The sequence below is a fragment of the Thalia democratica genome, chromosome 5, assembly GCF_965202585.1.
Source record: "Thalia democratica chromosome 5, ktThaDemo2.hap1.1, whole genome shotgun sequence".
In the NCBI taxonomy this organism is placed as follows: Eukaryota; Metazoa; Chordata; class Thaliacea; order Salpida; family Salpidae; genus Thalia; species Thalia democratica.
The window spans coordinates 55,752,971-55,764,895 of record NC_139169.1 but is presented as its reverse complement, the minus strand read 5'-3'; the positions used below and the strand labels follow the sequence as shown (position 1 = coordinate 55,764,895).

General features: G+C 27.5%; 1 protein-coding gene across 1 annotated transcript in view; it reads left to right on the top strand.

The window, feature by feature from the left end:
- Positions 1-11,925, top strand: part of LOC145836646 (uncharacterized) — a 67,605-nt gene that overhangs the window by 45,933 nt on the left and 9,747 nt on the right. The window contains exons 77-99 of the mRNA XM_082944432.1: positions 298-420; positions 549-693; positions 933-1,069; positions 1,267-1,399; positions 1,627-1,785; positions 2,241-2,432; positions 2,607-2,903; positions 3,546-3,682; positions 3,863-4,124; positions 4,496-4,705; positions 4,879-5,082; positions 5,207-5,424; positions 5,917-6,042; positions 6,344-6,493; positions 6,660-6,845; positions 7,700-7,828; positions 7,968-8,078; positions 8,158-8,227; positions 8,304-8,422; positions 8,484-8,588; positions 9,030-9,206; positions 9,859-10,056; positions 10,429-10,576. Coding sequence (XP_082800558.1) covers positions 298-420; positions 549-693; positions 933-1,069; positions 1,267-1,399; positions 1,627-1,785; positions 2,241-2,432; positions 2,607-2,903; positions 3,546-3,682; positions 3,863-4,124; positions 4,496-4,705; positions 4,879-5,082; positions 5,207-5,424; positions 5,917-6,042; positions 6,344-6,493; positions 6,660-6,845; positions 7,700-7,828; positions 7,968-8,078; positions 8,158-8,227; positions 8,304-8,422; positions 8,484-8,588; positions 9,030-9,206; positions 9,859-10,056; positions 10,429-10,576 — 3,736 coding nt within the window. The remainder of the gene's footprint in view (positions 1-297; positions 421-548; positions 694-932; positions 1,070-1,266; positions 1,400-1,626; positions 1,786-2,240; positions 2,433-2,606; positions 2,904-3,545; positions 3,683-3,862; positions 4,125-4,495; positions 4,706-4,878; positions 5,083-5,206; positions 5,425-5,916; positions 6,043-6,343; positions 6,494-6,659; positions 6,846-7,699; positions 7,829-7,967; positions 8,079-8,157; positions 8,228-8,303; positions 8,423-8,483; positions 8,589-9,029; positions 9,207-9,858; positions 10,057-10,428; positions 10,577-11,925) is intronic.

The following is an 11,925-nucleotide window of genomic DNA, read 5'->3' as shown; positions in this document are numbered from 1 at the left end:
AAATTGCTTCGATAGTTTTTATCTAAATGTTCATACACAATAAAATAAATTTAAATTTGATAACATTAACAATATAGCATATAATTTAAGAAACTTATTCAACACCAAGCTAAAGTACATACTATTTAATTTAAAAAAAAATTCGCTTAATTATATACTTTTCTATTTATTAAATTGACGAAAAACTCTTTTAAACACACAAAGTTGACTTCTTCATTTAGTTAGGTAAACCAAATAAAATAATGTAAAAAAAAACTTTTCAGTTTTATAGATTACTTATATACTATAAAACTTTAGGGTTCAACAGTTTATTCTTCAAAAAGATATCACAAAAATTTGTTAGCTAACGGGAAAGCTTTAACACAAAAAGCTAATGAGAAGTTTTTAGAATCTGACAACTTTTGGGATTATGAACGACAGGTAATAAAGATTAAAATCTAATTAGTAAAGTAAACTCAACTTACCTAATTTAGAAAAATAAGCTTGTACTAGATCTTTGATCACAAAAAAAAAATTTGTACAAAAAAAAATTGGTTGTGCTATTACAGGTTGACCTGGAAGCTTTTAGCAGTAAAAGTTTCTACTCGATACTGAATAATCAGTCGAAATCGGTGACCTCAACAATTGGTTTACAAAAAGATGAAGTAAAATCTTTGTTTCAAAAAATTTTGGAGCAAGTCTTTTCTTTAAAAGGTAAAGAAATTTTAGTATACCAAAATTATAAAACTGTTTAAGATTTAAATTATTACTGAAAACAAAACTGAAAATAAACAGCTATCAGTAAGTGAAACATATACTTCTTGATAAGGTTATTGGTTATTTATGTAATCAATTTAGGCTTGATTTAAAACAAATAATGTTCTGTCATAGTAAAGTTTTATCCATCAAAAGATATTAATTATCTTAAAAAGATTCAGAATTATACTAAACAGATTTATGGGCTTCAAAGATTAACTACAAAGGAAGATTTGCATTTGCATCAACTGAAGAACTAGTTGACTACAACAAAACAAAAGAAAAACTTGAAATTGAGCTTGAAAGAAGAAAAAGAATAGGCGAAAACATGAAGGTTTTTATTTTTGCTATTGTGTTGTTAGTTGGCATAGTTTGGCTGAGTTCTATTTAGCTAAATCAAAAACGTTCAGTTATTATACAAGACTAATTTGATATATGAAATTTTAATAAAGTTTATCATCTTAGTATTTCGCTAAGTTTGAATTATTTTACTAAACATAGTATTTTAAATGTTTAACATTTTCAAAACAGAGTATATTGAAAATACAACGGGACTTAACTGAGGAAAACAACGAAAAATGTATTGATTATAATACAAAATTTGCAAGTTTAGTTAAAACAACACGTTTGTTTTTGGAACAAAGCTACAAGCAACTTAAGGAAGGTAAACATAATAAAACCAACTTTTAATACTTTACGTTTACCTAAAACGACTACTTACAGATTTTTTTAAGTAAAGTATCCAAGTGTTATATTTAGTTAATATATTATTTAGTTTATCGAAACTTCTTAGGTTGAACTAGTTTAAAGAAACTTTATACTTTTTGCGCAAAATATTGTTGATTGCACATTTCTACATTACCTTGATTTTTACCTTTGTTACCTACGTAGGCTCAAAAACATCAGATGAAATATCACGTGACCTAGCGATCCGTTTCAACTTGCAAATAGAAAAACTGTTTCAATTGGTACACTCACATTCTTCACACTTGGGATGTCTGACAATGCTGGATAACGAAGACAAATGCGGAATAAGACTTTTAGACCCAAGTATTTTTTGTTTCAAAGACTTTTATCAACTTATTTTGTTAAGTTTAAGGGTTTTTGATTAATGCAGATTTTTTAGCTTTTAAGAATACTAAAAGTGTTGAAATGTTATATCTACATACACAAAAAAGATTAAGTTTACAAAATTTATAATATAAATATAACATCAATACTTTTATACTTTAATATAAAACGCTTTTGCTACTAGAAAAGTTTGGTATTATAAAATATTTTTAAAACTCTAATTTAGTTTCTTTTTAATTTTAAATCTAGTACTATTTTTCGAAAGTATTTTGTTTGTTTAAACGTAGTAAACATACTGAACAAATTTATATACTAAATGGCATTTTATTTGAATGATATTTCTTAATAATAACAAAATTACAACTGTAAATCAAACTCAATTAAGCTAAAAAATTAATAAAAACTTAAAAAAAAATTGTTTTGCATTTATACAGATTCTAATGATGAAAAAGTTTTGGATATTAGCGACTTGTTTGATTGTAGTGGAAAATTAATTCAAAATTTTGTATGTTTTAAGGAAAAGTATACTGGGTTATATCGACCAATTAGTGGAAGCAGGGCAAAGTTACCGAACGGAACAATAATTAATTTGCCTAGCAATCAGTATATTATCAATCATAATAATGGTTTATTATTAACTGTTTTAAAAAAAAACTTTAAACTTTTTTATAATATTTTTTAGCCCGCTTTTTTCTGCTTTCATAACACAGATCCATTTTTATCAAATGTATGTTTCTGCAAAACTAAAACCAAAACTTACGTTTTATAATTTTTAGTTGAATATGAAAACTTCCACACAGGACAAGTTATTTCCGACCAAGGAAACTTGTGTTTCGACGCTTCGTCTTCCTCCCTTGTGATTACATCAAGTTCTGAAAAAACGAATGTCGCAAGTTCTTATGAGCAACTAATACCTTTCGTGCCTTACCCGACTTTCGGATCAACAAACCAGCCGGTATCTAGTGATAAGTTGAAAGAGATAGAAAGGATGTCAGACCTTAAATACTTTGCTCCCATGTTCGACACGGCTACAGGACTAAGCGTTCCAATTTGCGCTGTCACTATTCACCCTTCGAACGGAAAAATATATCCTTTAGGTAATGGCAAAAGCTAATGGCTGTGTTTATGGATTTTTACAACAAAAAAACTAGTTTTATTAACCAATTAATTTTTTTTTAAGAATAATGACATTTATATAAAATTGCTCATTTGGCTATTCTTTTTAACTATATTTATCCGTGTTTATTCAGCAAATCAGTTTTCTTTAATGAAAATAACCACAACATTGATAAAAAATCAAACAGTGTTAGTATCCTATAAAAAAATGTTATGTTTTTGAGACTGGTGTAAAAAATTTATGAAGTAGAAGACAACCAATTCATAGAACAAAACCTTAACCATTAATGTTATTATTTAAATATTTTAGTATTAACTTGTTTTGTGAATGAGTTTTCTGAAAATTCTTTAAAATGTTTTTATAAATATACTTTTACTAAATATACTTGTCCTGGACAAGACGTTAAAAGGTATCCAAGTAGTGTGCGACTCGATAACCGATTGGTTTTTTGGTGCACCAGGTCTTAGGACCAAACATCTGAGCGCTTTTATTTGTCGTTCAATAAACAATAAATTTTAAATTATTTGTTTAGCACTTGTAAAACGATTGTAACGAAACAAATAAAATTAAAAAAGTTAAGTTTATCAAATCTACCTGTGAAAAAAATAAACTATTGCTCTAGGTGGAAGCTACATATCGCCGGTCACATTGATGCCATGTGCAATTGAAATTGGAGACTTTATGTACGAACATGCATCTTCAGAAAAGCTTGTTCCTATAATATCTGTAACGCTTGACCGTTTTGGAAACGTTGTACCTGTGAGACTTTTAAATAAATTATACTGAGTAAAAAAATACATTTTTATATAAGATAAGACTTTTTTTAACAATCTAAGACCTTAAAAAAATAGACCTAAATTAACATAAATTACGTTTTATTTCTGTTTTTTTTTTTCACTGTACATGTTGTTTTGTTGTATAAAACTGTTTTACCCACAGGTAGGAGGTATGATGTCGTCACCCGATGCCGGAAAACCGAACCTAAGAGTTCCAATAATACCGAAACAGCAGTTCGTGGATCCACAAGTTGGAGAAGTATCCCGAGTGTCTTCTTGCCGACTTATGGAGAGCACATCATCGGGAGACGATCTTGTAGCAGTTCCATGCAGCGGTGGCATTGAGTCTTTGGTAGAAAGAAACAAGATTAAGTCGGAAATCAAAGTTATAGACTCGCTTAAATCTATGAAAGAAGCTCTTACAGGTTAAAACTAAAAACAATGATGTAAAACTAACATTTTTAAAAGATACTGTTATTGGCAAATATACGTGTTTATGTTTATATATACTAGTTATATTTTTTATAAAAAGAAGTAAAATAGAGTTTTGGGTAAAAAAAAATCAAAACATTAGCTAAATTTAAACACTGTCATAAATACATTAGCATCCATATTTTTCTATCATAGTATTTTATTGAACACTTTTTAGTATATTATACTATAGCTTTAGTTAGTTTGCTTAGGTAGATTAAAACTTTTAGAAAACCTTTTATAACTTGTAAACTACACTTTTCTGAACTCAAGATAAGTTTAAAAAAATTAAAACATATAAACTTATGTGTTTTTTTTTAAATAGGAGAAGAAGCGAATAAAAATGGTGTGTCTTTTAATTGTAAGCACGAGCTCTCCCTTATTGATAAATGTATCAACGATCATGAAAAAGCTTCGCAAGTTTTGCTGCTCCACAACATCAGAGCAGCAAATGATCTCAAACGAAGGGAACAAATGTCTGAAATTCTCTGCAAAACCGGTGGTTGTCCTGGTAACATGCAACACCTGTCTACCGGTTTTAATTTATTTTGAGTTTTCTATTAATTATTTTTTAATTGGTATATCACTTAAATACTAGAACTTTGTAACAACTAATTTTATTTTTAAAATCCTTTTTTTTTTAAAACTTTTAAACTAGGTTTTCAAATACTATAACTTAACTAAGAAAAATACCAATTTCAAAACCAGGTCAACTTTTACCTATTTTGGTCGGTACAAAAGTAAGAGATCCTAGTGGTTCCGACATCAGCGCTCCGGTTGTAGGCATCTGTCACAAGGTTTCCGGAGTTCCCGGTTCTGGTGTCAGACCCCTGGTCGGTTCCATGGAGAGTTCAAACGGGGAGGGCCTTTGCGCTATTGAGATTGGATGCGAAGGAATTGACTCAATAACTGGTCAGATTGAAATTAAAGTCGAATATAACTTTTTATAATCATTATGTTAACTTAGTTTTAAGAATTTCAGATGATATTGTAATCTTAATACAAGTTAAAAACTATTAATATTAAAATTGAACAGGAAAGTGCGGTAAAGTAGTTGGAGCAAAAATAAATAAAGTAACTGACACCGTTGTTCCCCAAATTAAAAATCCTAGTGTCCATCACATTAAAACGAGACAGCCTCCATTGGGAAGCTTGCAACTTCTAGATGAAGAACTAACTGTTCGCAAGGGCAGCTTAAGGAAAGTGAAGCTTGTGAAAAAAGAAATAAATACTTACTGCAACAAACTTAAAGTGGTAAGTTGCACCCTTTGAAGACTTTTAATAAGTTAGCTTTGTTAAATAACTTCAATGGCTTTGCAAAATTTTGAAGTTACAATAGTGCTAATAAAACCTTAAGTTTTGGTGGAGTAGTATTAAAATATGTTTTATGATTAACTATTTTGATGTTTTAGGAATTGACTGGAAGTTATGATCAATTAAATTTTGACAACATATACGAAATGTTAGAAAGAATAGTTTCATTGACAAAGAAAGTTAAAAATATCTCAACTTTAAATCAGCAAAAAAAGGAGGTATCAAATTATCAAGTTATATTTCTTTAAACTGTTTAAGTACTTATAAAAAGTTTAAAGTGTTTGAATTTAAAATTACTTTAACATGAAATATAGCACATCTTGAAAACATTTTTACGTTCGTTATATAACTTGTTTTCTGTTTGCGTTATTTTACTAACAACAATATAAGTGAAAACTTGTACATTACTTTTATAAACAATTAAACTTACAGGCTTCACTTGTGAAACTAAATTCTTTGGTGCCATTTGATGTCATAGCGTTACTTACTCAAAATGATACAAGCTATTTACAGTATGAACAAAACCTCATATCTGACTATGAAAACCTCGCTGAATCGGTGCTTTTTTTTCAAGAATTTATTTTAAAATAATTACAGCTAAAAATGCAGTTTTTTATTATAATTTCCCTATTTAAGTTTAATTTTAAAATTTTACTAGTTAACTAAAGTTAAGTCATGTTTTGTAATGTACTGTCTTTATTTTTGACTTTAAATTTTATTTTGGTTTTCAAAATATTTTTTTAACTTTAATCTAAATAAGATTTTATTACCGTTTTTTTTTTGCAGCCGTGTTTCTCTTAATAAAACAATTAATTTAGCCAAATATATTTATTAAGTCAAAGCAATTTTTTTAACATAGATCAAAGTTTTAATGGAGAAATTCAAAAAAGAGGAGCAAGCAAAATCAGATAAGCTAGACGAATTATCACATTTAAAAGATAAAGTAACTAAGACTTCTCTAAACCAGAACGTTATACTGAGATACCAACAAGCGATGTCAAAACTACAAGTAAATACTAAATTAATAGAGCTTATAAATCTGATTAGTTATTTTTGTACATGCAACTTATAGATGATAAACTAGCAATGGTATTTCAATAAATAGTTTAAGCGTTGTTTTAGTTTTCATTTTAACTATAGAGATTTTTTAATTTCATCTTTTTACCGAATTTTAGGTTGAGCAATCAAAACTACTGGAGACAAAATTTGAAAAAGTTCAACACTCCTCTTGCACTGTAGACCGAAGTAATGAAATTTCTAAAATACTTATGTCCGAGGCACGTGATTTGTTGCAAGGGGAGCGAATGGTCGTTTACGACTACGTAACAGTCCATCGGGGAATTTACGGTGATGACGTTGAAGTAAGTTCATTAGTTTCTACTTACTAAAGAACTTATATAATTTTTGAGGCTTTTTCTTTATTTAGTTTCTCTCGTAAGTTTCAATTTTTCGGACAAAATACTTATCAGAATAATTTCTCTCAAAAATCTAATTCAAGTATAAAAATGCATTACTTTTGAAAACAGAATAATACCTGCTAACTAAAAACACTTTTTAGATTTAATTTGTAAAAGAAAAAAAAAAGCCTTAACATAAAAAAGATGTTATATTTTATTTTCTAAACAAAACTTAGTTAATAACATTTTTTTGTTTATTCTTTAAATACTTTTGAATAAAACCCCTGCATTGAAGTTTATAACGTTGTTTGATCGAAGTTTTCCGATAAGCAGTTTTATAGATCATGTAAATTTTAAAGGCATAGTTTTAAGCTTTTAACTTTTCCCTAACTAATTATGTCTAATTTTTTTGTATGTTTCTATTAACTGCTAGATTTTGATAAAAGCGAGTCTTAATATAAAATAAATTCATGACAGATGTTTATTATCTGAACAATTTATAAACTGACTAACAAATAATAAAGTGTTAAAGTTTCTTTTCTATTTTCATTGTCTAAATCAAACATTTAAAAAAATTGCAATGTTTAAAAAACTGTTTACTAAAAAACTTTTTTTTTCATATACCATAATGATTCTAACATTTTTAGTAGCAAAAAATTAAAAACTTTAAAGCATTAAAAAGGTTTGACGACAACATAGTGTATGCATTTAAGTATAAACAAAATTTTGATTACTCTGACTTTTATATTAAATATAAAGGATTTAGTTTCTTTTATTTTGAAACATAATGGGTGTTTTTATTTTGTTCTAAAACACAGAATTGGACAAACAGCGAATTGATGAATGCTATGAAAAAGTTAATAGTTTTATTAGAAAGTGGTATGAAGTTTAAACTTTCAGATGACTTAATAAAATCAATCGATAAACAAAGCTCGTCTTTTAAACAAGTTTGTCATTTATCAACATAATTGTAAGCTATATAAGAAGTATTTCTTTTTTTTGATATAATAAATAAGATTATAAAGCTCAAATATTGTTGAGATAAATTCTTAATAGAAAAGTACTTAAACAAATAAACCAAAAAAGACTGAAGCCATTCGCATACTGCAAGAATTATCGAATAAAAATCAAACACTTTCATCAAGGCAGGCCGCAGATGGCAGCTCTTCTGCCATAACTGACACTTTATCGAAACAGGTTGTTAAGATATTTTGAAACAGTTACCTACTTATTGTTTCAGTTAGATATTTATGCATAACTAATTTCTTAATTCCAGGAAAATATTAAAACTACCAAAATATTATCCGAAAGTCTTCTAAAGTCCTCCAATGATCTTGAACACTCAAGTGAGTTATTCCAAAATACTCTATTAGTTCTTTAAATTATTATCAATAGTATTAAGCAAAAAATGTTCGGTTTCAGGTGAAAGTATTACTAATGATAATGGCATAAAAATAAGAAAGTTGTTAGAAAAGCACGCGAAAGAAGTGGCGCAGCTTGAAAACGAACTGCGCAAAGAAGAAGTGTCTTCAATTAACAAAGTAAGTCCAGGTTTGATTAATATAAGTTACTTTTATTTAAACATTTGTTGCTGCTTGTCAGGTCATTCAAAGTGTTGAAAAACTTAAAAACTTCGAAATCGCCCAACTGAAAAAAGAACTTAAAGAAAAACTGAGCCAGTGTGTAGATGAAAAAGAAAAAGAAAAGGTATTTATCATATGTAATTATTTTTTTACAAATAAAATTTCGTTAACGATTTACTTATTAAAGTATTAGTTTCTTAGTATATAGGTTGATCTTTTTAATTAACTAACTTGAATACTACCTTTTTTGGAATCTGTTATTTTTTTATAAACTCCAATAAATTGAATTTCACTATTATATTTTTATAAAACAATTACAAGTTTATAGAAGTTTACAAACTAAATGTAGGTCTTTTATAAATAAGAATACGTTTATAATTAATGAGAAACATTGATTTATAAGATTAGAAAAAATTTAGATAATAAGAAATCAAAAAGTTCAAAGTAATCGTAAAAAAAAGCCAATATTTTTTTTTTTGCAATTTGGTTTTTTTAGCGATGACAAAGTTGCTCTCAAGTCTAAACTATTTGAAAAAACTTATTGTTAGTATAACTATAACTTTAGATTATTGAAGAGTACCTGCAAAAAATAAAAGTCACAACACAAAAGTATGAAAAACAAAAGAAATCGAAATTGGAACTTATGAAAAAGAAGTTGTTAAAAGAGCGGCAAAGAAGAAAGAAGGAACTTCATGAAAAGCATACAAACGAGGCTAAGCAAGCTGGACTTGACGCTAAAGAGGTATATACTATATTTATATTTTTTACAAGTCGTTGCTACTAAACACATAAAAAACTTACAAGTTCATTGAAAAAATCTTTGTACTCAAATATGTTTAATTACTTAAAACTATGTTAAACTTTTGGCTACATATCCATTACTTTTTTATAAGAATTAAGCAAAGCCTTAAACATGTCTAGTTTTTTAAAGTATATAAAACTTTTTTTTTAGTAAAAGTTTTTTTTTGATATATGATGTGTTTTTTAGTACTGTTCTTCTTAAACTAGATAAAAAAAAATTAAATCTTGCTTATTATAAGAAATTATTTTTTAAAATAAAGTTATGCTTACTGTATTTTTTAAACCGAAATATTTCCGTAGTTTTAAATTTTTATGCGATATGTTATTCAATATATCTTTTTTTTCAGAGATTCAATTTTATTTATATCAATTTTTGCATAGTTTGTCATTTTAATTTATTCATTTACTAGTAATAGTACTGTTAATTTTTTTATTACAGAAATGCAGTTTGATAGTTCGTTCAGCGGTGAAACCTAGTAAATAAATTTGATATTAGTAACTAATTTTTTATACTTAAATTGATTGTTGTAAAAAAAGTCTATTTAATAGTAATATACTTTAATTAATATTAACATTCCTCTTTTTAACCGTAGGTCGTAGGCAGCTTAGTTGAAGAAAACGAGGAAGAGCTTCAGAAGGAGCTGACCTTCTTGCAGGAGCAGCAGGATCGACTGATCAAGGAGCTGAAGGAGGCGTGGGCGGAAGACCGGGAGGAGTACGAAGGGATCGATTGGAAGAAGAGGAACGAGGAGATGGAAGAGAGGATCAGGATGTTAAACGCCGGAAGACCGGTTTGTTGAGAATAAATTCAAAACATTAACTTCATAGTTAGTTTATTATATAAACTTTTCGAACTGAACTGTTTTCTTCACATAGATATTTAAAAATAAAAAAATAAACTTCTTTTGTCGTTTGTCTTAGCTAAGGCTATTAGAGTATTAACTAAAAATATGTTATAAGTAATTCCACACCCTACACCGTAATTTTTTTGAACAGTGAGTCACTGTATATTAACTATGATTATTTACTTTTAAAAAACTATAACTATAAGTCATAAAAGTGTTATATATTCTTAAAACTAGATGGTCTAAACAAATAGCGACATTAAGAAATAATATTGAAATTTCTTTTATATCTATTAAATGGGCTAAAATACATTGCAGCAGCCTGTCTTGAACGGTGGCACAGTTTCAAAAATTTTGGAAGACACTAACAACGACAACAAACATTTGCAAGAACTTCATGAAAACATGAAAAACAAGATGATGGCAAGAAGGAGACAGCGACGTGAAAGTAGAAAGAGTTTCCAAGGTAGGGAAGTTTTCAAATGTTTATTACTAGCATGTAACAAGAAAATTAAATTAAAACTATGAATAATTATACATTGTTTAAAAGATTATATTTTAACTCTGTATAAAATACAAAACCTTTAAATGAAAGTTATAACGTCTATTTTACACTATTTAAGATTTGTCCCAATTTTAATTTTCAAAGCAATCCAAACTATTTATCAATTGTTGACCAGTTGCTTAATTATTATAAATTGTTTTCTGTACCCTCCTTACCGCTTACCAAAAATAGATAATTGAGAAAAAACTGCTAAAAAACAAGACTGTCTTTTTTTTGAACTTTTTTTGGTAAGAGATAAAATTTTAAAACAAGCATCAAAAATATATTTTTGTAATTATAAAATAACTCTTTTTTCACAAATTCATAAACTTATAAAGTAAGTTTGATTAAATCAATGGTATTAATCATCAATGGTATTACAAAAGCTAGTTAGTAATTAACAATAAATATAACAAATAATAAGTATAAAAATTATTTAAAGATTTTAAAAATAAGTACAGAGGTTGTTGAAATATCTGGACTGAGTTAGCTCAAATTGTCGTAAAATGTTGTCCCAAGATTTTGCTTTATACACTTTGTAGTGTTTACTGTTTACTAATCGATGTTAAATTTATTTAAGGCACACTTGCAGCTACCAGTAAAGTTGCAACGGCTCTTGTTTTCATTTAAATTTGTTAGCTTTGTGCTGCAATTATTCATTCTGTATATACTCTTGTACGATAAATATAGAGACCAGGGGCGTAGCGTGGGGAGGTACACTAGCGCATGCGTGCCACCCAAAAAAAGAAAAGAAGTAAAAAAAAAGATTGTAATATCTTTATCCTTTATTGTTTAGTTTTTCTGCTTAATTTGCCTTTTATCAACTATGTTTATCTAGTATTCAAAAATTTAAACGTAATTTTGAATATCAATTAGTGACACGTTAGAAAAATTGCCCAATATACTGATTCGGTAGTTGATGAAAAACTCTATAAGGAAAAATTTTATAACTTCATTAACTTCATAAGAAATTAGACTCAAAAAGCACGCAATTAATGTAGTGCACCGCTGTAGTATAACCTTATGGCAGATTTTTCTAGAAAAAGCTTACAAAAATACGTCACGCTTAAAGGAAAATTAAACAATTTTACTTTTTTTTTTTATGCTACAATAAATGTTAAGTCTATTGCTAGTTTTTTAACTTTATTTTTGTGTCGGCCTATGAGAAATAAACTTAGTTTGTGACTTTTATTTTAAACAAATGCAATCAGATAAGATTACATTTAAAAAGTATACTTTTAACTATTTTACAAAGTTGTAATAAACTGCAA